This window comes from Scyliorhinus torazame, chromosome 10 (assembly GCF_047496885.1).
Source record: "Scyliorhinus torazame isolate Kashiwa2021f chromosome 10, sScyTor2.1, whole genome shotgun sequence".
Lineage (NCBI taxonomy): Eukaryota > Metazoa > Chordata > Chondrichthyes > Carcharhiniformes > Scyliorhinidae > Scyliorhinus > Scyliorhinus torazame.
Genome location: NC_092716.1, coordinates 105,568,756 through 105,596,496, shown reverse-complemented (window position 1 = coordinate 105,596,496; position 27,741 = coordinate 105,568,756). Strand labels below are relative to the sequence as shown.

The window sequence follows — 27,741 nt, the reverse complement described above, 5'->3', positions numbered from 1 at the left end:
GCCAGTGTACAGCACCATCTCTGGAACACTGTGATCGGTGCCAGTGTATAGCACCATCTCTGTGGGACACTGTGATGGGTGCCAGTGTACAGCACTATCTCTGTGGGACACTGTGATGGGTGCCAATGTACAGCATCATCTCAGTGGGAGACTGTGATGGGTGCCAGTGTACAGCATCATCTCTGTGGGACACTATGATGGGTGCCAGTGTACAGCACCGTCTCTGTGGGACACTGTGATGGGTGGCAATGTACAGCACTATCTCTGTGGGACACTGTGATGGGTGCCAGTGTACAGCATCATCTCTGTGGGACACTGTGATGGGTGCCAGTGTACAGCATCATCTCTGTGGGGCACTGTGATGGGTGCCAGTGTACAGCATCATCTCTGTGGGACACTGTGAAGGGTGCCAGTGTACAGCATCATCTCTGTGGGACACTGTGATGGGTGCCAGCGTACAGCATCATCTCTGTGGGACACTGTGATGGGTGCCAATGTACAGCATCATCTCTCTGGGACACTGTGATGGGTGCCAGTGTACAGCACCATCTCTGTGGGACACTGTGATGGGTGCCAGTGTACAGCATCATCTCTGCGGGACACTGTGATGGGTGCCAGTACACAGCATCATCTCTGTGGGAGTCTGTGATGGGTGCCAGTGTACAGCATCATCTCAGTGGGGCACTGTGATGGGTGCCAGTGTGCAGTACCATCTCTGTGGGAGTCTGTGATGGGTGCCAGTGTACAGCATCATCTCAGTGGGGCACTGTGATGGGTGCCAGTGTATAGCACCATCTCTGTGAGACACTGTGGGTGCCAGTGTACAGCACCATCTTTGTGGGACACTGTGATGGGTGCCAGTGCGCAGTACCATCTCTGTGGGACACTGTGATGGGTGCCAGTGTGCAGTACCATCTCAGTGGGACACTGTGATGGGTGCCAGTGTGCAGCATCATCTCTGTGGGACACTGTGATGGGTGCCAGTGTACAGAACCATCGCTGTGGGACACTGTGATGGGTGCCAGTGTACAGCACCATCTCAGTGGGGCACTGTGATGGGTGCCAGTGTGCAGCATCATCTCTGTAGGACACTGTGATGGGTGCCAGTGTACAGCACCATCGCTGTGGGACACTGTGATGGGTGCCAGTGTACAGCATCATCTCCGTGGGACACTATGATGGGTGCCAGTGTACAGCACCCTCTCTGTGGGATACTGTGATGTGTGCCAGTGTACAGCACCATCTCCGTGGGACACTGTGATGGGTGCCGATGTACAGCATCATCTCTGTGGGACACTGTGATGGGTGCCAGTACAGCACCATCTTTGTGGGACACTGTGATGGGTGCCAGTGCGCAGTACCATCTCTGTGGGACACTGTGATGGGTGCCAGTGTGCAGTACCATCTCAGTGGGACACTGTGATGGGTGCCAGTGTGCAGCATCATCTCTGTAGGACACTGTGATGGGTGCCAGTGTACAGAACCATCGCTGTGGGACACTGTGATGGGTGCCAGTGTACAGCATCATCTCCGTGGGACACTGTGATGGGTGCCAGTGTACAGCACCCTCTCTGTGGGATACTGTGATGTGTGCCAGTGTACAGCACCATCTCTGTGGGACACTGTGATGGGTGCCAGTACAGCACCATCTCTGTGGGACACTGTGATGGGTGCCAGTACAGCACCATCTCTGTGGGACACTGTGATGGGTGCCAATGTACAGCATCATCTCCGTGGGAACCTGTGATGGGTGCCAGTGTACAGCATCATCTCTGTTGGACACTGTGATGGATGCCAATGTACAGCATCATCTCTGTGGGACACTGTGATGGGTGGCCGGGTTAATGTCCACCAGGTTCCCCATTCTTTCAGCAAGTATTCAGAAAAGCTGAGGACTGTGAGGGATGAAGCAGTCAGGAGCTATGAAATAATGGATTTGGCAGTTGTGGTGAGGTTATGCTGAGATCAGGGGGGAAATTCTCCGGTATCGGCGCGATGTCCGCCGACCGGCGCCAAAAACGGCGCAAATCAGTCGGGCATCGCGCCGCCCCAAAGGTGCGAAATCCTCCGCATCTTGGGGGGCCCAGCCCCAACCTTGAGGGGCTAGGCCCGCACCGGACTACTTTCCGCCCCGTCAGCTGGCGCGGAAATGACATCTCCGGGCGGCGTATGCGCGGGAGCGTTAGCGGCCGCTCCTGACATTCTCGCGCATGCGCAGTGGAGGGAGTCTCCGCCATGGTGGAGACCGTGGCGAAGGCGGAAGGAAAAGAGTGCCCCCATGGCACAAGCCCGCCCGCGGATCAGTGGGCCCCGATCGCGGGCCAGGCCACCATGGGGGCACCCCCCGGGGCCAGGTCGCCCCCCCTCCCCCCCAAGGACCCCAGAGCCCGCCCTCGCGCCTTGTCCCGCCGGTAAGAGAGGTGGTTTAATCCTAGCAGCGGGACATCGGCCCATTCGGGCCGGAGAATCGCGGGGGGAGCCGCCAACCGGCGCGGCGCGATTCCCATCCCCGCCAAATCTCGCCCCTGGTGTTTTCTATATTAAAAAAACAAAGACTTGTTGACTTGGTGTTATCGGCCCTTTGGGTGGAAAGAGAATCAGGAAGAAAATGGAAAGCCAGATAACCAGCCCTCCTCACTACCACATAAATCCTGGTGGCAGGGCATATGTCAGGCAGCATGCAAATTGGAAACCATCGTGATGCCCCTCACAGGTGAAGAGTCTGACATTCACCATCAATGTCATCACATGGAACCACATGTGGCAGTACAACCTGGTAAGGAAACCATTATATTCAGTAGGGTTGGGAAGAAAATGGAGAGTAAAATAAAAAAACATACCTGGGAGTGATTACAGTCATTTCTTGAGGCATGTTGTAGATGTCAAAAGTGTCTTTTACATAGAGTATCAACACAGTAAACCCTGGTCACAGTGTACATATTCGAGACAGAAGAAAGGCCACAAGGTTTTAGTGGAACACAATGATTTCTCACTCTGCTTCACATGAGCCTCCTCGTATCTTACTTCATCAAACCCAAGTTATGCATGTTAAAGTAACTTCAACGATATATTAGCTGTACAGAAGCAAAAATGAAGAGCTGAATGTTGAGCCTTGAGTTGTTCAATTTAAATTCATGAGTCACAGCACTCAGTCAGCATTTCAGAGCCTGGTTTTGGCTGCAAGAAGATTCTGAACTATGTCCTTCAGGGTCCACACATATAATTCTTCATCCAGTCTCATTTAAGGAGTCTGGGACACAGGTCCACTCCCCCATGTACTTAGCCTTTACGCTGGTGAGTCTGGGATGAAAAAGCTGGAGCCGCTCAATGTCTGCAATCATCAGCCCTCCGCACATAGAGACATCCAGACTCCTCAACCACTTGCACTGCTGCATGAGAACCTCCAGAGCCCTGGGGAGGAGAGGCAGTGTGATGGGGATATGACAATCACAGGTATAGGTTTACACCAACCTTTACAGCACACAAACAATCTCAAAAGGTCCAAACCAGAGTTCATGCATTGGACGAGCATCCGTCCACCCCCATCCAGTTTCCAGAAAATCCTATTTTCTCCTTATGTGCTGAATCATCCTTGCCCAAATGTATCCGTGCTCTCTGCCTCAACTGTTCATATTCTAGCTCACTGTCACCAGTCTGGCTAAAGGAGTTTCTCCTGAATCCTTGACTGCATTTATGAATGATTATCTTACGTTTAATGTTTCATAGTTTTGGCCTGATCCACGAGTGGAAACAGGCAGATTAGAAACAATTATGATTTCCCCTTCACCCCACACTCTCTCCGAGGTTTAGCCCCAGTGGCCCCAGCGGCTCGCCAATGATCACTGTTTGTGCAGAAGCTTTGCCTCACATTACAGATTATTTGGCCCAGAGGTGGGAGAGGGGGAAAAGGATGAGACACTGTCCTGTGAGACACACATGAGAAAGAAGGTTGTCAGCTTGGGGGTCTGAAGCAGGTACCATGGATGATTTTACACTGCCTTGACTTAGTGATGCTGAGTCAAACTGTTGGCACCCTTACTTGCCATCGTGGCTGACATAGGCTTACTCTGCACAGGCTGCGCCTGAATCCGTGACTTTCCTGAGCTACTTATCAAAGAGGCTAGGAAACCCTGCTGTGAAAAATGTGGAAACGACAATGTTGAAGAAAAAGTCTGGTTAAATGCAGGAATAAAATATTTGCATTAATACAGCACTTTTCCTGGCCTCAGGACACCCCAAAATACTTCACAGCCAGTGAAGTCCTTTTGAAGCGTTGTCACTATTGCAATGTCGGTAGCGCAGCAGCCAAACTGCAGACAGCAAGATCCCACAAACAACAAAATTGTGATCAGATCATTGGTATTTTTAACGTGTTGGAGGCTAAGGGATAGATATTGCTCAAAATACCAGGAAGAACTCTCCTGCTCTGCTTGCATCCATTGGGGAGGTTTAATGTCTCATCCAAACAGCAGAAGTGTCTCAGACAGTGACGCATTCCCCCAATAGTGTATTGGAAGAGTCAGTCAGTCTAAACTTTGTGCTCAAATGTTTGGAGTTGGGACTGAACATTCTGTTCAAGAAGGTAACCAGCCAGGCCACAACGAACCCCATGGCCTTTATACACCCGAATATGGCATAAATGGAACATTGGGTTCAACAACTTCAGACTGAACTCTCTCCCCCGCCTTCTCCCCATTTTTATTTCTATCAATTCATTTTCATTTCTTCCATCGATCCATTTTTCCCCCCCAGCCCACCAGGGCAACTGTTCTCTGTACCAAGTTGTCCTTTGACACACTGCTTACCTTTGTTCTGCCATTAACACTCTTAGTGTGCCACTATCAGCCCCCTTCTTAGCCATGATCAACACGTTTACATTCCCTTTGTCCACAACATCTTTGTCAATCTCCACCCATACCTGGCTCTCTATCTAGCCCCGCTGCTCCTCGTGTAACCCCCATCACCACCCAGGGCCCTTCTCTCTCCACAGATGCTGTCAGACCTGCTGAGATTGCCCAGCATTTTCTGTTTTGTTTCAGATTCCACTATCCGCAGTAATTTGCTTTTATTTTGGTATAAATGGAGTCCGACCTCAATTTGGATACGGCAGAGTCCCAAATACTTCATTTTACTTCAAAGCAAGTTACTTACTGGTTGGTGATTTTATCACAGCAGGAAATTTCGAGATTTGTCAGCCTCTTCATGTGGCATGCAGCAACAATCATCCCTTGGTCAGTCAAGTGGCTACAATGGTTAAGGGCTAGTCCCTCCAGGCTACAGCAGTGTGCTGCAATGGAGATGACACTCTCGTCTGTTATCTCGCGGACCATGTTCAGCGACAAGGTCTTTAGTTCCTGAAAGCGGATTTCCTGGAGAAGCAATTCAAAAAAAGCTCATGCCAGGCCAGATAAAAATATTTCTTTTGTTTAATGTTGCACATCTTTCCCTAAATTATTTGCTTCCACCCTTTCCCAGAGTCTGCCTTAACTGGAGAGTTGCCTGCCTATATGCTTCTCCTCAGCTACGTACTAAACGGACAACAGTCGCCTGGCAATTATGTCACAATACTGATCAGCAAAGTCTTTTCTCATTTGTTATCATTCTCTGGTGCTGGTCATGGTATATGCATGGCACTCTCCCACACCACTGCAACCTGCTTCTGCCAGACACAAAAGGATCTGTATGCATTGAGGAATGCCAGCTGGTTTTGGTTACGTACAGGCACCTTCTCAAATTAGAATTTCTGAATGCTGAGCGCCAACTATTGCTGCGCATGGCAGAACTTCAACTTCATCAGGCACCATGAGTTGGGTCTACCCTGATTGCATAGACGTCATAGAATCCCTGCAGTGCAGAAGGAGGCCATTTGGCCCATCAAGTCTGCACCAGCCCTCTGAAAGAACACCCCACCCCGCCCACTCCCCCCCTTGTCCCCGTTACCCTGCGCAGCACCATTAGAAGAGTGGGAAATTATATTACACATTAAACACCCTTGTGCACAACCAGTATGACGGCCTCTGTCACTTTCGTCCGCAATGCGGTCTGACCTCCGAACCCTTGACCCACCTCTCCAGGCATCCCCCCCCCCCCCCCCCCCCCACCCAGGGCACACCATGTGCAGATGATGGGTGTGAGCGAGCACTCAGCGGAAAGGCAGGGGTCAGACTATGGCATAGATTGAGGAGCACTGGCGCTCAGCTCTCTGTGGGTTATCATCACTCCCCTGCCCTCGCCAGTGATCCGCTGATGGCGCCAACACAGACCCAGCACCCTGGAATGATGTGACAGATAGCCTGGGAGGGTGGGAAATAGGGGTGGGCGGTGGGTAAGTTAGCAATGATGGACCACGCCACGTCCTATGTGAATCGGGCGAGTGTGAGGGCTTCCCTGGCCCTCCAGGCTTGCCAGACCCTCGCTGCTGCCGCCTTTCCTGCAACCTCCGGCTGGTCCTCCAGTTCCTCCCTGGGCTCATCCTCCAACACCTGCTGGTCCGGCACCACCTCACCACCCTCGTCCTTGGAGGTGGCGACCTGGTCCTCATCTCCAACCTCCATCTCGTTGCCTCGTTTTGCTCAAGCAAGAGCTCCTTTAGTAACTTTTACAGGCCACAGGTCCAGCCCACACATAGAATTATTTTCATCATTTGGGAGCTGGCCAAACCAGTTCGCGATCAGGCCACCATTTTGGAAGGGTGGTGGGCTCGTCCCCTCACCAATGGACAATAGCACCCACCACGGACATGTGCTTACCCCGAACACCCCCCGCCCCAAGTAATGACACCACGCTATGGCATCATTGGGGGCATCCCCATTTCAGGCCTTCCCACACCCCCTTTCGGGACCCCCCTTCATACCCACTGTTCACCCCCCACCTTTCATACCCCCTCTCCACCCTCCTTTCATGGCATGGTCTCCATCAGGTCCTGCCCTTTTTAGTGCCACCAGGGCACTCCTGGTTTGCAATGCCACCTGGGCACCTTGGCAGTGCCAGGGTGGCAATGCCAAGGTGCCAGCCTGACAGTGCCGAGGTGCCCACGTTTGAAGAGACGCCCCGGGCGCCATTCCGTCTGATCCACGCTTGTGTGGACCGGTACTGAATAGCGCCCAGCTGGGGTCTCCCTGCGGAGGCAGGTAGATGCCGGGAGCCCAATAGGTCCTGGGTCAGCACGCCTAAATGGGTTTTAAATCTACTTAGCTGTGCGAAGCTTGGTCCCGCCCGTTGTGGGTGAGCTCCTGATCGGGACACCTCGCGAGACTTGGGTAGATCTTGCGAGTCTTACTGGCTGTCATTAAGCCTGCGGGAAGGGCAGCACGGTGGCGCAGTGGTTGACACTGCTGCCTCACGGTGCTAAGGACCCGGCTTCGATCCCAGCCCCGGGTCACTGTTCGTGTGAAGTTTGCACATTCTCCCCGTGTCTGCGTGGGTCTCACCCCCCATAACCCAAAGATGTGCAGGGTAGTGGATTGGCTGCACTAAATTGCCCCTTAATTGGAAAAAAATATTTGGGTCTTCTAAATGTAATTTTTTTAAAGGGAAGCGTGCGGGAGGGCTCCCCGGCATCTGCTGGCCAAGCTATGCTCCCGTTCGGGTGTCAAGTGGTCAGTAGATCGCACCCAAAATATCTATTTTTTTTAATTTAAAGTACTCAATTCATTTTTTTTCCAATTAAGGGGCAATTTAGTGTGGCACCTGCCATTTTGTTATTTCCCATTCTGAATTCCCTAAACTCACTCTCTATAGAGGACTTTGGTTCCCCTTTTCCTTTTTAAATACCTGTAGATTCGAAACTCATACTGTTTTTATGTTTCTAGCTAGCTTTCTCTCAGATTCTACTTTCTCCCTTATTATTTGATCAGTTATCCTTTGCTGGTTTTATATTCTGTCCAATTGAGACATTAAAAACCATGAAACGTTTTGAGAATAGATGGGTGAAAAATGTTTGCACCAACAGGAGGGTTGGTGAGCAAAGAATATTTAAGCTAACTATCAAAAGCAGAGGGAAGTTGGGGAGAATTTTGTTTTGTGGCACAGCAGATATTGAGCCAGAATGCATTGCCTGAGAGAGTGGTGGCGGCAGATTCAATAATGACTTTGAAAACTGAATTGGGCCTGTACAGGTGTTTGAAAAAAATTGCAGGTCTGTGAGAAAGGTTAAGGGATTGGGTCTAATTAGGATATTTGTTTCAACGAGCTAGCACAGCTACGATGGGTTGAATGGCCTTCGGTGTTGCAACCTTCCCTGATAATAGAGTTGATAAAATAATTTCTCCCTGATAATAATTCCATTCTCCCATATATCCATTCTACACGGATGTACACCACAGCCTCAACAGTGCCCTGCGTGGAGTACCCTGGTTATGCTGGCATCTGTTAGTTTTGTACATGCGGTCAAACAGAGCTCCTTAAGACATGTCAACGTTTTAAGCGAAGCTCCTTCTTTCTCTTTGGAAGGCTCCATGTCAGATTCTGTTGTAATCTGGGGCTTTCCATCCTGATATTTGGGAGAAGCAAAATGTTTCAGTTAGTAAAGGTCCAGCTAAACATTGGCTCATTATCACCTTAGAAAGAGGGGGATAAAAATAACATGTTGGACAGTGTCACTCTTCTAAGTTTCATTCAGTAAGCATGTTCAAACATGTTAAGATTACTTAGAATTACATAAAAGTTACAGCAGAGAAACAGGCCATTCAGCCCAACGGGTTTATACCGGTGTTAATTGTCCACGCGAGCCAACGCTGCTTCACCTCACCCTTTCCACATAATCTTCTAACTCTTTCTACCTCGTGTATATATCTAGCTTCCTCTCATCTACACTACTCACTTCAACCACCTCTTTGTGGTAGCGAGATCAATATTCTAAGCACCATTATTATTTTTAGTGATAAAAGTTCCATATCAATTCATAACATTGTAATCTCGAGAAATTAAAAACCAATTGATCTTGAAACAACGGAGAATCCACAACCCTTTCAGGGAGACAATTCCAAAGATTTACAACTCCCACTGAAGAAAATTCTCATCTCAGTACGTTGTGAACAGCACCTTAACTTGAGACTGCGTCTGTGATCATAGAATTTACAGTGCAGACGGAGGCCATTCGGCCCATCGAGTCTGCACCGGCCCTTGGAAAGAGCACCCTAATTAAGCCCACATCTCCACCCTATCCCTGTAACCCAGTAACCCGACCTAATGGTTTTTGAACACTAAGGGTAATTTAGAATGGCCAATCCACCTAACCTGCACATCTTTGGACTGTGGGAGGAAACCGGAGCACTCAGAGGAAACCCACGCAGACACGGCGAGAACGTGCAGACTCCGCACAGACAGTGACTGAAGCCGGGAATCAAACCTGGGACCCTGGAGTTGTGAAGCAATGGTACTAACCACTGTGCTACCATGCCGCCCAGCGTGATCTCGATTCCTCAGCCAGGGAAGAACCTCTCGGCACCTACTTGGTCAAGCACTTTAAGAATCTTGTATGTTTCAATGCGATCACCTCCTATTCTTCTAAACTATAGAGAATACAGACCCAATTTATTCGGCCTCTTTCACTGTAGTACCCCCAATATAATTCTATCCTTTCATCAACGGGGAGACCAAATGTATGCCAGATATGGTCTCATCAAAAATCTGCACAATTGTAGCATGCCTTCTTCATACTTGTATCCAAATCCACTTTCAATAAAGGACAACATGCTATTTGCCTTCCCAATTGCTTATTGTACCTGCGTGTTAACTTTTTGTGTTCCTTGTACAAGTACACACAAGTCTACCTGGATATCCTCGCTGAAAAACTTCACGGGCGACTTCCGGTGGCAGCTATGAGGGAGTACAAAGAACAAAGAACAAAGAAATGTACAGCACAGGAACAGGCCCTTCGGCCCTCCAAGCCCGTGCCGACCATACTGCCCGACTAAACTACAATCTTCTACACTTCCTGGGTCCGTATCCTTCTATTCCCATCCTATTCATATATTTGTCAAGATGCCCCTTAAATGTCCCTATCGTCCCTGCTTCCACTACCTCCTCCGGTAGTGAGTTCCAGGCACCCACTACCCTCTGCGTAAAAAACTTGCCTCGTACATCTACTCTAAACCTTGCCCCTCTCACCTTAAACCTATGCCCCCTAGTAATTGACCCCTCTACCCTGGGGAAAAGCCTCTGACTATCCACTCTGTCTATGCCCCTCATAATTTTGTATACCTCTATCAGGTCGCCCCTCAACCTCCTTCGTTCCAGTGAGAACAAACCGAGTTTATTCAATCGCTCCTCAAAGCTTATGCCCTCCATACCAGGCAACATTCTGGTAAATCTCTTCTGCACCCTCTCTAAAGCCTCCACATCCTTCTGGTAGTGTGGCGACCAGAATTGAACACTATACTCCAAGTGTGGCCTAACTAAGGTTCTATACAGCTGCAACATGACTTGCCAATTCTTATACTCAATGCCCCGGCCAATGAAGGCAAGCATGCCGTATGCCTTCTTGACTACCTTCTCCACCTGTGTTGCCCCTTTCAATGACCTGTGGACCTGTACTCCTAGATCTCTTTGACTTTCAATACTCTTGAGGGTTCTACCATTCACTGTATATTCCCTACCTGCATTAGCCCTTCCAAAATGCATTACTGGAGTAAGTCGCATACTTGGTGGCTCCCGCTCTGGCCGGGCTTTTGGACCTTTTTCCCCTACTTTTTCGTGGCTTTGAGTTCTGATTTTGAAAGTGCGGGCATTTAAGCACTGGATCCACACAGTGGTGCATGGAACGGAGAAGGAAAGAAATGGAAAGATAAGCAAGAGCTGGGTAGAAGTGGCTGCTAAAGCTAACATGGCTGAAGTTCGGACCCCTGCTGCGATGGCCCAGCCATCGATGGAAGAGCTGATGCAGGTCAGCCAAGAGGGCTTCGCCAGACAGAAACGAGATTGTCTCGACCCAATAAAGGAGTCGGTCGATCGGATGGAACGTAGGCTGGATGCCCAGGATCAGACGATCCAGAAGTTGGAGAAAGTGCTGGAGGACCAGGAGGAGCACCAAACAGTGGTGGAGCTGGAGGTGGGGATGCTGAAGGATCAGCAGAAAAGGCTGTTAGAAAAGGTGGAAGAAAAGCGCAAGGGGCGGCGTATGAGTATGGGGAGAAGGCGAGTCGGATGCTGGCACACCAGCTTCGTAAGAGGGAGGCAGCGAGGGAGATTGGTGGAGTTAGGGATAGAGGGGGGAATACGGTGCGGTGTGAATAAACAAGGTATTTAGGGACTTCTATGGGGATCTGTACAGGTCTGAGCCCCTAGCGGGGGAGGAGGGGATGCGACGATTCCTAGATCAGCTGAGGTTCCCGAGGGTGGAAGAGGAGCAGGTGGCTTGTTTGGGGGCGCCGATTGGGCTGGAGGAGCTGGTTAAAGGATTGGGGAGCATGCAGGCGGGGAAGGCCCCGGGGCCGGATGGGTTCCCGGTTGAATTTCACAGGAAATACGTGGACCTGCTGGGTCCATTGCTAGTGAGGACTTTTAATAAGGCGAGGGAGGTGGGGACCTTGCCCCCGACAATGTCCGGGGCGCTTATTTCTTTGATTTTGAAGCGGGACAAGGATCCATTGCAATGTGGGTCGTATAGACCGATCTCGCTCCTCAATGTTGACACTAAGTTGCTGGCGAAGGTGCTGGCTACGAGAATTGAGGACTGTGTCCCGGGGGTGATTCATGAGGACCAGACGGGATTTGTGAAGGGTAGGCAGCTGAATGCTAATGTGCGGAGGCTCCTCAATGTGATTATGGTGCCCTCGGTGGAGGGGGAAGCGGTGGTAGTGGCAGCTATGGACGCGGAAAAGGCCTTTGATCGGGTGGAGTGGGAGTATCTTTGGGAAGTGTTGCGGAGGTTTGGGTTCGAGGAGGGGTTCATCAGTTGGGTCAGGATGCTATATAGAGCCTCTGTGGCGAGTGTGGCTACGAACCGACGGAGGTCGGAGTACTTTTGGCTGTACCGGATGACGAGGCAGGGGTATCCCTTATCCCCCTTGTTGTTTGCACTGGCAATTGAGCTGCTGGCCATGGCACTGAGGGAGTCCAGGAAATGGAGGGGATTGGTTCAGGGGGGAGAGGAACACCGGGTGTCGTTGTATGCCGATGACCTGTTGTTGTATGTTGCGGATCCAGTGGAGGGGATGGCGGAGGTCATGCGGATCCTTAGGGAGTTTGGGGACTTTTCAGGGTATAAACGCAACATTGGGAAGAGTGAGCACTTTGTGGTGCACTCAGGGGACCAGGGAAGGGGGATAGACGAGCTACCGCTGAAGAGGGCGGAAAGGAGCTTTCGGTACCTGGGGATCCAAGTAGCTAGGAGTTGGGGGGCCCTGCACAAGCTCAATTTGACGCGGTTGGTGGAGCAGATGGAGGAGGATTTTAAAAGATGGGTATTGCTGCTACTCTCACTAGCAGGTAGGGTGCAGTCGATCAAAATGACGGTCCTTCCAAGGTTTCTCTTTGTGTTCCAGTGCCTTCCCATTTTGATCCCCAAGGCCTTTTTCAAACGGGTAAGCAGGAGCATCATGGGATTTGTGTGGGCGAATAAGACTCCAACGGTGAAGAGGGTGTTTCTGGAGCGTAGCAGGGACAGGGGGGGGCTGGCACTGCGGAATCTGTGTGGCTATTATTGGGCAGCCAATGTGGCGATGACCCGTAAGTGGGTAATGGAGGGAGTGGAGGCGACGTTGAAGAGGCTAGAGATGGCGTCCTGTGTGGGCACGAGCCTGAGGGCGCTGGTGACGGCACCGCTGCCGCTCTCGCTGACAAGGTACACCACGAGTCCGGTGGTGGCGGCGACGCTGAAGATCTGGGGGCAGTGGAGGCGACACAGGGGCGAGGTGGGAGCTCGGTGTGGTCCCCGATTCGGGAGAATCATCGGTTCTTCCCGGGAAGGATGGATGGGGGGTTTTGGAGCTGGCATCGGGCAGGGATTAGAAGAATGGGGGACCTGTTTAGCGATGGGACGTTTGCGAGCCTAGGGCGCTGGAGGAGAAGTTTGGGCTACCCCCGGGAAACGCTTTCAGGTACATGCAAGTGAGGGCGTTTGTGAGGTGGCAGGTGAGGGAATTCCCGCTGCTTCCAGTATGTAGGATTCAGGACAGGGTGATTTTGGGTGTATGGGTTGGAGAAGGCAAGGTTTCGGCGATTTACCAGGAGCTGCAGGAAGAGGAGGAGGTCTCGGTGGAGGAGTTAAAGGGCAAGTGGGAGGAAGAGCTTGGGGAGGAGATAGATGAGGGTCTGTGGGCTGATGCCCTGAGTAGGGTTAATTCTTCCTCCTCTTGCGCCAGGCTCAGCCTAATACATTTTAAAGTTACTCACAAAGCGCATATGACAGGGGCGAGGTTGAGTAGGTTCTTTGGGGTGGAGGACAGATGTGGGAGGTGCTCGGGGAGCCCAGCAAATCACGTCCATATGTTCTGGTCGTGCCCGGCGCTGGATGGGTTTTGGAGGGGTTTTGCGAGGACTATGTACAAGGTGGTGAATGCCCGGGTCAAGCCGAGCTGGGGATTAGCATTATTTGGGGTATCGGACGAGCTGGGAGTGCAGAAGGTGAAAGAGGCCGGTATTCTGGCCTTTGCGTCCCTGGTAGCCCGACGGAGGATTTTGTTACTGTGGAAAGATGCAAAGCCCCCTAGTGTGGAAGCTTGGATCAATGACATGGCAGGGTTCATCAAGCTGGAGAGGATTAAGTTTGCCTTGCGAGGGTCTGGGCAACGGTTTTTCAGGCGATGGCAAGCGTTCCTAGACTATCTCGCGGAGCGTTAGGAGGAGGTCAGCAGCAGCAGCCCAGGGGATGGGGGGGGGGCGTTTCTTTTGGGGTGGCGTTTGGGTTAAGGTGGGGGGTTTCCCTATTTGTAATATGGGGGCTATTGTATTTGGGGGAAATCCAATGTATAATTTCTGCTTGTTGTGTTTTTGTTTCTTTTTCTTGTTGGGGGGGGGGGTTTTGTTGAAAATTTGTTGAAAAATTTGAATAAATATATTTTCAAAACAAAAAGAAAAGGTGGAAGAGCTGGAGAACAGCGTCCGCCGGCAGAACTTAAGAATTGTCGGTCTCCCTGAAGGGGCTGAGGGGGCTGATGCTGGCGCTTTTGTGGTAAATATGTTCCAGAAGCTTCTGGGGGAGAGGAGGTGGCCAGGGCGTACAGGGCGATGGCGAGGAAGCCACGGCCGGGGGACCCCCCAAGGGCGATGGTGGTTCGGTTCCACAGATTTTTGGATAAAGAGTGTGTCCTCCAGTGGGCCAAACGTACCAGGAGCTGCAAGTGGGACAATAGCATATTGTGTATTTATCAGGACCTGAGTGTGGAGGTGGCCAGAAGGAGGGCAGACTTCAGGCAAGTGAAGGAGATCCTGTTCAAGAAGAAAGTGAAGTTCGGGCTCCTCTACCCGGCGTGCCTCTGGGTCACTCATGAGGACCAGCACCATTACTTCGAGTCGCCCGAAGAGGCGATGGATTTTGCCAAGAAGAAGAGTCTGGCGCAGAACTGAAAACATTTTGGACTTAAGTGGTGGTATCTTTCTCCTTTTTTTTGAACGATGTATATGTGGCTTGATTGTTGCCTTTTTTTTGTCTTTGAAGTTTGGGTGAAGATGGGGGAGTAAAAGATATTCGTTTTTTGTTGGGATTTACAGTGTTTTTTGGGGGATGGTTGGTGGGTTTTTTTTTTTTAAATTGTATTACTTTAAATTGTATTATTGAGGGGTTTTCATGTGGGGGTCTCTGTCTCGCTTGGGCTGTCTCTTATGGTAATTAGGAGATTTTTCAGTTTTGGTTTGATGAGGGAAGTGGTTTCAATGGGCAGGGGGGAGGGGAGTAGGCAACAATAGGTGGGAGACTTTTGGTGCCGGAGGCGAGGGTCACCAGGCTAGCTGGGTGAGCTAATCCAGGGAAGCACAGTGGGGGGGGGGTGTATTGGTTCAATATTGGGCAGGGGTTGGGTTATAGGGTGATGTTGCCGGGGGGGGTTACTCTGCTGACGCGGGAGGGACCTGGCTTTGGGCGGGGGCGGAGAGGAGGTCAGGAGTGGCGGCCACCTGGAGGCGGGCAGATGGCGGCTCGGCGCATGGGCAGGGGGTGGGCCCAGAAAGGGGGATGGCTGATCGGCAGGGGGGGGGGGGGGGCGTGGTGCCCCCCATCCAGGCTGATCACCTGGAACACTTAGAGGGCTGAATGGGACATTCAAGAGGGCCTGTGTGTTCGCGCACCTGAGGGCTCTGAAGGCGGACGTGGTGATGTTGTAGGAGACACACCTGAGAGTGGCAGATCAAGTTAGGATGAGGAAGGGCTGGGTCAGTCAGGTCTTCCATTCGGGGCTGGATACCAAGACGAGAGGCAATCTTAATTAATAAGCCGGTACAATTCCAGGCGGGCAGTATAGTTTCGGACGGGGGGGACCGTTATGTTATGGTGAGCGGTAAGCTGGAGGGGAGGAAGGTGGTATTGGTTAATGTCTATGCGCCGAACTGGGATGATGTTGAGTTCATCAAGAGACTGCTGAGGAAGATACCGGATCTGGACTCGCACAAGCTGGTGATGGGAGGGGATTTTAATACGGTTATCGACCCCGGCCTGGACCTGCTGTGCTCGAAAACAGGGAGGGTGTCAGCGATGGCAAAGGAGCTGATAGGGTTCATGGAGCAGATGGGGGGGTGGGGGGGAGTGACCCATGGAGGTTTAGGCAGCTGACGGCTAGGAAGTTTTCTTTCTACCTGCATGTACGTAAAGTGTATTCCCGGATTGATTTTTTTCATTTTGAGCAGGGATTTACTGGCGGGGGTGGTGGACACGGGGTACTCGGCCATCACTATTCCAGACCATGCCCCACACTGGGTGGAACTGCAGGCCAGTGAGGAGAGCTTCCAACGCCTGCAGTGGCGATTGGACGTGGGCCTGTTGGCCTGTTGGCGGACGAGGCGGTGTGCGAGAGAGTAGGGAAGTGCATGCGGGACTACCTGCAGGTCAACGACACAGGGGAAGTCTCAGCAGCGGTGGTCTGGGAGGCGCTGGAGATAGTGGTGAGAGGGGAGTTGATTTCAATCCGAGCTCATAGGGACAGGATGGACAGGGCAGAGACAGACCGACTGATCTAGGAGATCCTACGGGTAGACAGGAGGTATGTGGTGACCCCAGGGGCGGAACTGTTAAGGGAGCGTTGGAGGCTGCTGGCTGAGTTGGGGTACTGTCCACGGGCAAGGCAGTGAAGCAGCTTAGAAAGGCAAGGGGGACGCTGTACGAATATGGAGAGAAGGCCAGAAGAATGCTGGCACAGCAGTTGAGGAAGAGGGAGGCGGCCAGAGGAATTGATAACGTGGCCGACGGAGATGGGAACCTGGTAGGGGACTCGGCTGGGCTAAACAGGGCGTTTAGGGACTTTTATAGCGGACTCTATCGCTCAGAACCCCCGACGGGGCCCGAGGAGATGAAACGCTTTCTCGACGGGTTGACTTTCCCAAGGGTGGGTAAGGTGCTGGTGGGCTCCGATTAGGGCCGAAGAAATATCTGAGGGCTTGAAGGCGATGCAGTCGGGTAAAGCTCCAGGGCCAGACGGGTTCCCGGTGGAATTTTACAATAAATTTTTGGGGATATTAGGGCCGTTGCTGGTTAAGGTTTTGTTTTTGTTTTTGTAAAAATTTAGAGTACCCAATTCATTTTTTCCAATTAAGGGGCAATTTAGTATGGCCAATCTACCTAGCCTGCACATCTTTTTGGTTTGTGGGGGCGAAACCCACGCAAACACGGGGAGAATGTGCAAACTCCACACGGACAGTGACCCAGAGCCGGGATCGAACCTGGGATATCGGCGCCGTGAGGCAACAGGGCTAACCCACTGCGCCACCGTGCTGCCCTCTGGTTAAGGTTTTTAACGAGGTGAGGGATAGAGGGGCGCTGCCCCCGACGATGTCACAGGCCACCATCTCGTTAATATTGAAGCGGGACAAAAACCCAGAACTATGTGGGTCCTATAGGCTGATCTCGTTGCTTAATATGGACGCTAAGTTGCTGGCCAAGGTTTTGGCCTCCAGGTTTGAAGATTGTGTGCCGGAGGTGATTATGGAGGACCAAACCGGATTTGTCAAGGGTAGGCAGTTGGTAGCCAATATAAGAAGGCTGCTTAATGTGATTATGATGCCCCCGGAGAGAAGGAAAGTTGAGGTAGTTGTGGCCATGGACGCGGAGAAGGCGTTTGATCAGGTAGAGTGGGACTATCTATGGGGGAGGTGCTGGGACGGTTTGGGTTTGGTAGGGGCTTTATTGACGGGGTCAGGCTGCTGTGCCAGGCCCCAGAAGCCAGTGTAAGGACGAATAAGACAACCTCGGACTATTTTAGGCTGCACTGGGGGACAAGACAGGGATGTCCCCTCTCCCCACTGCTGTTTGCGTTAGCCATAGAGCCACTGGCAATTGCTCTGAGAGCTTCTAGGGGCTGGTTGGGGGGGTGTGGAGCATAGGGTATCGCTGTATGCGGATGACTTACTCCTATATGTAACAGATCCAGGGGCAGGGATGAGGGAGATTATGGCGATTCTGGGGGAATTCGGCTGGTTTTCGGGATACAAATTGAATATGATGAAGAATGGGATGTTTGTAGTCCAGGCAAGAGGTCAGGAGGGCCAGCTGGGGGAGTTACCGTTCAGGTTAATGGGAGACAATTTTAGATATCTGGGGATACAAGTGGCGCGTGACTGGGGCCGGTTACACAAGTTGAACTTGTCCCGGCTGGTTGAGCAGATGAGGGGCGAGTTTCGGAGATGGGCTGCGCTCCCGCTGTCACTGGCGGGGATGGTGCAGTCGGTTAAGATGACGATATTGCCGAGATTTTTATTTGTCTTCCAATGCCTCCCGATTTTCATCCCGCGGTCCTTTTTTAAGAGGATCAATAAAATTATTTTGGGCTTTGTTTGGGCGGGTAAGTCCCCACGGGTGAACAAAGTGATGCTCGAGAGGAATCGGGGGGAGGGGGGTCTGGCCCTGACAAATTTTAGTAATTATTACTGGGCGGCCAATATTGCGATGATAAGGAAGTTGGTAGTGGGGACGGGGGCGGTTTGGGAGCGGATGGAGGCAGCCTCATGCAGGGGCACCAGCTTGGGGGCGCTGATAACGGCACCGTTGCCGTTCCCCCCGGCGAGATATTCAACCAGTCCCGTGGTGGTGGCGGCCCTGAGGATCTGGGATCAGTGGAGGAGGTACGTTGGTGCATCGGTTTGGTCCCGAATATGTGACAACCATCGGTTCGCTCCTAGTAGCCTAGATGGGGGATTTTGGGTATGGCAAAGGGCGAGAATTGAGAAGATGGGGCACCTATTTCTGGAAGGGAGCTTCCCCAGCTTGAGGGCGCTGGAGGAGAAGTTTGGGCTGACAGCAGGGAATGATTTTAGATATCTACTGGTGCGGGACTTTCTGTGCAGGCAGATATCATCCTTCCCACTCCTGCCACTAAAAGGGATTCAAGATAGGGTAGTGTCTAGGGGATGGGTGGGGGAGGAGAGTGTCTCGGATATCTACAAAGAATTAATGGGGGCAGAGGAGACGCATATAGAAGAGCTGAAGTGTAAGTGGGAGGAGGAACTGGGGGGTGAGATGGAAGACGGCCTATGGGCGGAGGCGCTGAGCAGGGTCAACGCGACCGCTACATGCGCAAGGCTCAGCTTCATCCAATTTAAGGTGGTGCACCGGGTGCACATGACAGCGGCCCAGATGAATTGATTTTTTGGGGTGGAAGACAAGTGTGTCAGGTGTGCGAGTGGACCAGCGAACAATGTCCACATGTTCTGGGCATGCCCCAAAATTAGGGGATAATGGCAGGGATTCGCGGATGTCATGTCCAGGGTATTGAAGACAAGGGTGGAAATGAGTCCAGGGGTAGCGATTTTTGGGATGTTGGAAGCCCCGGATGTCCAGGAGGAGAGAAAAGCGGATGTTCTGGCCTTTTCCTCCTTGGTAGCCCGATGATGGATATTACTGTCTTGGAGGGAGTCTAGGCCTCCGAAGTCAGAGGCTGGGTTAACCGACATGGCAAGCTTTCTCGGCCTGGAAAAGATCAAGTTCGCCTTGCGAGGGTTAGTGTCAGAGTTCGCCCAGAGGTGGCAACCATTCATTGACTTCTTTGCGTAGAATTAATAGTCAGCTAGGGGCGGCGGAGGGGGGGGGGGGGGGGGGGAGGGGGGGGCTACAGCTGTCGGTGCAGAAGAATAGAGTGCCCCCACGGCACAGGCCCGCCCACGGATCGGTGGGCCCCGATTGCGGGCCAGGCCACCGTCGGGGCACTTCCCGGGGCCAGACCCCCCCGTTGCCCCCCCAAGAACCCCGGAGGCCGCCCACACCGCCAGGTCCCGCCAGTAAGGACCTACTCTAATATACGCCGGCGGGACCAGCCGTAAACGGGCTGCCATTCTCCGGGCCGGAGAATCGACCGCCGCTCCGCGATTCCCGCCCCCGCCAAAACCCCAGCGCGGAGACTTCTGCAGCCGGCCCCGGCGGGATTCACACCGCCGCCCCCCCCCCCCCCCGCCGATTCTCCAACCCGGCGGAGCATCGGAGAATCCCGCCCCACATCTTTTTAAAATATTCTGCTTTATGATTTTTACAACCAAAGTGAATAACATCACACTTCCCCACATTTTACTCCATCCATCACCTTGTTTCCCACTCACATAACTTGTCTATATCTCTTTGTAGCCTCTTTGTGTCCCTCTCACAGCTTGCATTCCAATCTAGCTTTGTATCGTCAGCAAAATTAGATACACAACTGTCTGTCTCTTCATCCCAGTCATTAACATAGATTGTAAATGGAGGTGGCCCCAGCACTGATCCTTGCTACACTCCACTGGTCACAGCCTGCCAATTTGAAAATGCCCTGATGAATCCCACGCTGCCTTCTGTCCATTAACCAGTCCTCTATCCATGCTAACAAATTACCCCCTACTCCATGAACCCGTATCGTGTGCATCAACCTTTTGAGTGGTGCCTTATTGAATGTCGTTTGGAAATCCAGGTACACTGCATTTACTGGTTTCCCTTTATCTACCCAACTAGTTGCATCCTCGATAACGCTAAACAAATTTGTTAAACACAATTTCCCTTTCGTAAAACCATGTTGTTTTTGTCTGACCATACTATGTTTTTCTCAGTGCATTTCTATGATTTTCTTCATAATAGATTTCCCTGATGATGTGGTGGATTTTCTGAGTATTGATACCCGATTCAAATGAATAATGTTGAATTTAAAATGTTCCTGGTTTGCTTTCAGTTTTACAAGTCTTTCTTTGTTCCATGCAAGAAAAGAAAATATGCAGAGGCAGGAAGAGTGTGAAAAGGGGGTGAAAATCTAGAAATCGACAATGTCAGACAGAACACTTGGAAAGCCGGAAGCAAAGGGATAAATGGATGTTTTTTGCACTAAAGTTCAAGAAGCACCCATTAGCCTCCACTCGGCAGCCCAGGCTGCTAGCCTGAGCACAGCGTCTATCAAAGTTGTGTGTAAAGACTGGCTCTCACATGTGGGGCCGTGATAGATTCACAAGCAACTAAAAGACCTTCATGCCCAGTTGGCAGTTGTCGTTAGCTATGTTCAATCCAAGCAGCCCCTTGTCCGTGATCTCCTTACACCAGCCGAGACGCAGTGTTGTCAGACCCTTGAGGTAGTTGGTGATGACGCAGACACTGAAATCGGTGATGTACACACAGGAGGTGAGGTCCAGCACCTGCAGGCTCTCACATAGGATCGTCCCCATTGAGAAAACACAGCTATCCTACAAAGTTTAAAATGAACACAAGAGTGAACAATAGTATCAACCGAATACCAGCAAGAGGTCAATGAGATTTATACTCACTGCTGTAAATTTGATGCCTGATTAGAAATTACGCTTGCCATTTTAATCTATTATTACCAGACCGTAAAACATTTGTACTTCTTTGGAAAGAAGTAAGTGGTTTAAGGTAAAAACGTGAGGCACTCTAAGGTCAAATTGCTGTTCAGTGCCAGTTATTTGCCGCTTCAATTTCACTGACCTGGAAAGACGAGGAGAGATAAATAGAGACCCCAAACTTGGACATACATTGCCATTCCTTTATTACCACTGGGTGAAAATCCTGGAATTTCCCATCCAATATCACTGTAGAGGCACTATCACCATACAATCATGGTGACTGACAGCCTTCACTGGGTAACCAAGCACAGAAAAGGCCCCCATTTCCCACTTCTGCTGGAACTTGGTATCACAAAACAAAAGGGCTGAAAAGTCATGGTAAAATTAGCTCCTCGCTCATATGCCATGATCATATTAACCCGCAACAATCTAGACATTTTGGGGCTATTTCCCTGGCATTCGGCATAGCGCGAGTAACGTTGTACAGTGACTTACTTTCACCATGGTGCAGCAGCTGAAGTTGAGACTCACTAAACTCGCCCTGGCCTGTGGCAAGACAAAGCCCTTGACCAGCTCAAGACCACTGACTTGGTAGCACTCAGACAAGTCAAGCGTCTGCAGGGTTGGGATGGTTGACAGGTTCTTCAATCCATTATCTGTCAGGAGTCTGATTTTGCCCAAGAATAGATGTTCCAGGTATGACAGACCCGTTATTGCTGAGACAGATCTGTTGGTCAGCTCGGCACAGCCGGTGAGATCCAGGGTGGTGAGCCCCGGTTGGCACATGCAGATAGCACAGACAGCATCGTCCGTCAAGTCCTTGCAATGCCGAAGCAGCAACACCTCCAGGTGTAGCCCAGTCACTTGGACAACTGACTGTATTGCTTCGCTCGTGATGCTGGTCCGGCTGAAATTTAAGCACTTCAGTGTGGCAGCCTGTTTGCATAGCAAACTCAGGATGCTGTTCAGCCTCAGCATACCGGTAGAATTGTACACTTTTGTTCCTCGGTAGGGATCAAACTCAAAGGCAATGGGGCAGGCAGCAAGAGCCAGCATTTGGAGTTTGGGGGTGCATTCAGTAAGTCGATTGAAGATTAAGTCAGAGAGGTACCGGAGGTTGGAGAGATTGAGCTCACGGAGGTCCACCAGTGCTTTGGCTGTTCTTGCTTTGCTCTCTTCTGTTGACAGCAAGGTGCCAGGCAGGAAAAGGCTGTTGCAGCCACTGAGGTCAAGCCCCCTTAGGTTGCGGCAGGATGGAACCAGGGCCATGAAGGAGCTCTCAGTGATGTTGCTGTCCCGCAGGAAGAGTTTCTTCAGATGTGGGGCCAGGTGGAGCGCAATGTTCTGTACGACCATCTTTGAAGTAGCTGATGCATCAAGGTCACTCAGAGCCACACAAGAAGCCTGTCTCTGCCCCAAGTCTCTGATGAACTCAAGGGAATCGTATGTTCCTTGGAGGTGATAGAAGACATTTTTCTGTACGCAAAAAGCAAACAATAGAGTCAGATAACACTAGCCATCTTGGATAAGTACTATCCCTTCTAATCCAGGCAGTACTTCAAACTAGGTAATGTCAGGTATCTTATTTTCAAAGAAACAAAAATAACCTATATCTGTATGGGGCTTTATAACCAAGGGTGGGTCCCATCTTTATCGCCCTTTCATTTCCAAGGGGTCCCCAGGCAGCAGCGGCTGACCTACCCCTTGACAGTCACACATACCCACCCTTCCCCAAACTCCCAACATAGCCCCGCAAACCATGCTCCCCCCTACCCCAACACAGTTTCTCACTCCCCAACCCCCATCCCATGACACAGTCCTGAAGTCCGATCCTCATCCTACCACCAACACAGTGCCGCAATCAAACTAACCCCAACACACTCCCACACTCGCACCTTTCCCCCATCCCATGACACAGTACTGCAATTTGATCCTCCACCTAGCCCCAACACAGTGCCACAATCTCATCCTCTCCTCCCCCATACAGCTCGACACTCCCACCCCACACAGTTCCGCAATCCCAATCCCCCACAACCGACAAAGTCCCGCATTCCCACCCTTCTCCCCACCCCATGACACAGTCCTGAAATCCGACCCTCCCCCTATCCCCAACATGGTACCGCAATCCCAACCCCCCCCCACCTCCTACCCCCCAACACAGTCTCACATTCCCAAACCCCCTCCCCACCGCACAACTCAGTCCCGCACTCTCACCCTTCCATCACACACCCCCACCCCCAAAAGGGTTCTGCACTCCTTTGTTTTATAAATTTAGAGTACCCAATTCATTTTATCCAATTAAGGGGCAATTTAGCATGGCCAATCCACCTAGCCTGCACATCTTTGGGTTGTGAGGGCGAAACCCACGCAAACACAGGGAGAATGTGCAAACTCCACAGGGACAGTGACCCAGAGCCGAGATTGAACCTGGGACCTCGGCGCTGTGAGGCAGCAGTGCTAACCATTGCACCACTGTGCTGCCCAGGGTTTTGCTCTCTTATCCTCGTCCAACTGGTTTTGCACTCCTGTCCTTCCCCCATCTCACAACATGGTCCCACACTTCCCCCGTCCCCCAACACAGTCCTGCTCTCTACTCCTAGCACCGGGTTACTCCTGCTGGAATACATTTCTCCTTTCTCTTTGACCGCAATGCCCCATATAGCTAATTCCTCGATTCCCACTCCCCGAGGGTCTTCCTGAACATTATTAGACATCTTCCCAAACATGAAGAGTACAACTGGAGTGGATGCTGGTGATAAGCTATCTGATCAGTGGTGAGATAGCAGCAGGACTGATTATAATTGTCCATGCATTATACCTTAGGACAAAGGGGAAGAAATCAGCCAGCATTCCCAATCCAGATTGCCAGCTAATAACCCTTCCTGGGAACTGGAGACATCTGCAGAACAGGTGAGGGCGAGGTCAGGCCATCTTGTTTGAAAGGCCTTCCAACACTCAAGGTGACTTTGGCAAGATATCCATGTCTAACTGCTGCTCGTGGAATAGTAATCCTGAAAGAGTCAGTGCCTTCAGGAGAATATTAAATAGAAATCTAAATTGTGATTTTTTTTTTAAAAAGGGAGTTACCTGCAGACTTCGGTCCAGAGAGGCAGCATACCAGGCTCTATTCACCAATGAAGCCTCTTTTCTATCAGATGTAGAGAGGAAATGCAGGATGTAGGAGATCACCTGTTTAGAGAAGAACAGTAGAGATTGGTGCTATTATTTTTAAAAATGTTATATTGAGTAAGATTTGAGGGCACCTACAACCCTTCTTATAAACTGTTTGAGAAACCATTTTTCATTTGGAGAGGGAGAACTTGCAGCCATCATTTTCAGCAGAGTATTATGTCCAGCCAACATGATTGGTGCATCCTTGTGCAATCGGCACACACACTATGTACATGTGGCAAACATCCTTAAATGCCCTCGAGAAGATGGTCATGAGCCACCTTGTTGAAGCAATGCAGACAATTGTAGGTACATCCACAGTGCTGTTCAGGAGGGATTTCCAGGACTCTGACCCAGCGACACTGAAGGAACAGCGCTATAGTTCCAAGTCAGGATGGTGTGTGGTTTAGTGGGGAACTAGCAGGTGGTGGTGTTCCTCTGCAGCTGCTGCCCTTGACCTTCTAGGCAGCAGAGTCCATGGGTTGGAAGGTGCTATCCTGCAGTTCATATTGTAGATGGTGCATACTGCTGCCATTGTGCATCGGTGATTCCATAGAATCCCTAGAATTCCCATTAAGTCTGCACCTAACCTCCAAAAGAGCACTCTAATTAGGCCACTCCCCCCTCTACCCTCGTAACCCCACCTAACCTGCACATCTTTGGACTATGGGAGGAAACCAGAGCACCCAGAGGAAACCCACACAGACATGGGGAGAATGAGCAAACTCCACACAGTCACCCAAGGCTGGAACTGAACTTGTGTCTCTGGCACTGTGAGGCAACAGTGCTAACCACTGTACCACCGTTCAATGATAGAGGGATTGAATGTCAAAGGAGGTAGATGGGGTGTCAGTCTTGAATGGTGTTGAGCGTCTTGGGGGGGTTTTGAAGCTGGACTCAGTCAGCCAATTGGAGAGTATTCCATCATCTCCTGACAGCTGAGTGGGCATGTGAACCACCCTCATGGAGCAGCTATTCCTTTGGATCTGGAAGTCTCGGGGTCCATTCTTGGTACATGTGTGTTAACCAATCAATTGGGCTGGGGATGGGAGGAGGTCTGTGTCCTCTGGCAGTAACACTTCCATGAAGACTTTGTTAATGACATTACCATTCTTCACTGCATACCCAAAGTAGATCAGGTACCTGGTCTGTTTCTTTGAGCGCCGTAGGGGCAGCACGGTAGCCTTGTGGATAGCACAATTGCTTCACAGCTCCAGGGTCCCAGGTTCGATTCCGGCTTGGGACACTGTCTGTGCGGAGTCTGCACATCCTCCCTGTGTGTGCGTGGGTTTCCTCCGGGTGCTCCGGTTTCCTCCCACAGTCCAAAGATGTGCAGGTTAGGTGGATTGGCCATGATAAATTGCCCTTAGTGTCCAAAATTGCCCTTAGTGTTGGGTGGGGTTACTGGGTTATGGGGATAGGGTGGCAGTGTTGACCTTGGGTAGGGTGCTCTTTCCAAGAGCCGGTGCAGACTCGATGGGCCGAATGGCCTCCTTCTGCACTGTAAATACTATGAAATACTATGAAACAAACCACCTAACCAGCACATCTTTTGACTGTGCGAGGAAACTAGAGCACTGGGAGGAAACCCACGAAGACAATGGGAGATAGTGCAAACTTTGCACAGTCACCCGAGGCCGGAATTGAACCCGGGTCCCTGGAGCTGTGAAGCAGCAGTGATAACCACTTTGCCACCTTACCATGTATAACAAGAGAGAAAGATGAACATATAATGGAAATAATGGAACAATGGTCTACTAGTCTAACTATTCCCCAAACCCTGTCCCAACCCCACCCAGACACACACAAGACAGTCACACGGTGGGAGTAGGAAAGGTGCAAAAAAGTGACGGGGATTAAAAGTGTATGAGAAATTTGAGGATCTTCGCTGCTGGGGTTGAGGCCTTTGTAGGCGGTAATCTCTTCAGAATGTGAGGTGTTGAACCGTCTGTTGGTTTGGATCTTCATGCTGGACCACTCATGCTGGATTCTCAGGCTGTAGGACAAGCTTCAATTTGTGTTGAGCTGAGCCTTACCCTGGGAAGATGCGTTCCAGGTCTGCTCAGTTTTGAATATGTGGTCAGCTTCAGCAGACTCACCAACAGCTTGTCTTTGTTAAACACAATATCGGAACAGCAGTTTTTGCAAGGCCTTCGAGTGGTCTGGTACCTTTAATGGAAGAGAAATCCAGAAAGTTCCCTTCCCCAAAACTATGTTCAGGCTTTGAATGCTCACTAACTACTCTGTTTACCTGAAGGGAGTCCGGATACGATTTGAGAGAGAATTTCACCTCTCCTGGGAGAGAGATTCAAAAGGATTCTGCTTAGTTCTGCAGCTCCAAACAAAACTGAAACCAAAAAAATACAGAAAGGCACCCAGCAGGGAATTCCAAAATAAAAAGCACCAATCCGTGCCGAGGTTCTGCTTAGCCCCAGGATTGCAGTGGAGTTCATTGGTTGCGAGTGAAGTCCATCAAAATTATATCACGGGTTATGCCACATAACATACTGAATCAAGGGAGCTGCCTGGTCAGTCCAAATAGCAGCTTGCAGTGGGGGGTGGGGGGTGGAGTGGGGGGGAAAGAGTTTCAGCTCAAAATTAAAGGTCTGGAATGTTGCATGACAGGAGTTTTTTAAAAACACGAAACAGACAAGGATTTAATACATTCCTTACAATGTTCCTTCAGTGTTGCTGGGTCAAGGTCCTAGAATCCCTATAGTGCAGAAGAAGGCCATTCAATCCAATGAGTCCGCACTGACCCTTCGAAAAACCACCCTACCTAGACCCACTCCCCCACCCTATCCCCGTAACCCCACGCATTGATGATGGCCAATCCACCTAACCTGCACATCTTTGGATTGTGGGAGGAAACTGTAGCACCCGGAGGAAACCCAGGCAGACACGGGGAGAAAGTGCAAATTTCACAGTCACCCAAGGCCGGATGACTCCCACCCTAACATGATTGTGAGTGTACCTATACCAGATAGACTACAGTGGTTCATGAAGGCAGCTCACCACCGCCGTCTCAAGGTCAATTAGGGATGGGCAACTACAGCAACATCAGCAACCCATGGAAGAAATAAAAAAGGCAATGAATTTAGATTAAGAAACATGAGAGAAAATATAGAGGAGAAATATTCATTGTAATAATAAAATAGATTTTGATGGAGGGATGTGATTCAATGAAGCATCGACTGTGATATATTTTGATATTCCAACTCCACTGTGCCTGGACTTAAAAATCACAGCATGCCCAGCTTTTTTCACACAGCTCTGTAAAATAGATGTCATGCCTGGTCAGATATTTGAACAGAGGAGCCAGCATTTATTGAATTAAATATGTTAGATTGGCAATTCTTTTTCAGTTTCAGATGCATTTAAATTCCCCTTTTCCAGGTCAAGTTCTGAAAAATGTTTGTCAGCCTGTTCTGTTCCAATTAGGCACTGGATACTGCAAAGACAATGGGCCCTGACAATATTCCAGTAATAGTCCTTAAGACTTGCACTCCAGAACTTGCGGTGCACCTAGCCAAGCTGTTCCAGTACAGCTACAACACTGGCATCTACCCGGCAATGTGGAAAATTGCCCAGGTATGTTCTATACATACAAAACAGGACAAATCCAACCCAACCAATTATCGCTCTATTAATCTACTCTCCATCATCAGTAAAGTGATGGAA

The 27,741-nt window shown here is 50.6% G+C and overlaps 1 protein-coding gene across 2 annotated transcripts in view; it reads right to left on the bottom strand.

Annotated features, from left to right (window-relative positions):
• Nucleotides 1–2,392: 2,392 nt before the first annotated feature.
• The window catches only part of fbxl9 (F-box and leucine rich repeat protein), a 46,626-nt gene continuing 21,277 nt past the window's right edge, over nucleotides 2,393–27,741 (bottom strand). Inside the window, exons 2-7 of one of the 2 annotated variants that reach the window (XM_072518564.1) lie at nucleotides 23,977–24,078; nucleotides 21,385–22,365; nucleotides 20,557–20,772; nucleotides 8,351–8,491; nucleotides 5,152–5,369; nucleotides 2,393–3,411 (exon numbers count right to left, since the gene is read on the bottom strand). In XM_072518564.1, coding sequence (XP_072374665.1) covers nucleotides 3,228–3,411; nucleotides 5,152–5,369; nucleotides 8,351–8,491; nucleotides 20,557–20,772; nucleotides 21,385–22,365; nucleotides 23,977–24,078 — 1,842 coding nt within the window. In that variant the 3' untranslated portion in view covers nucleotides 2,393–3,227. The remainder of the gene's footprint in view (nucleotides 3,412–5,151; nucleotides 5,370–8,350; nucleotides 8,492–20,556; nucleotides 20,773–21,384; nucleotides 22,366–23,976; nucleotides 24,079–27,741) is intronic. The other variant, XM_072518565.1, reaches the window with a different exon arrangement.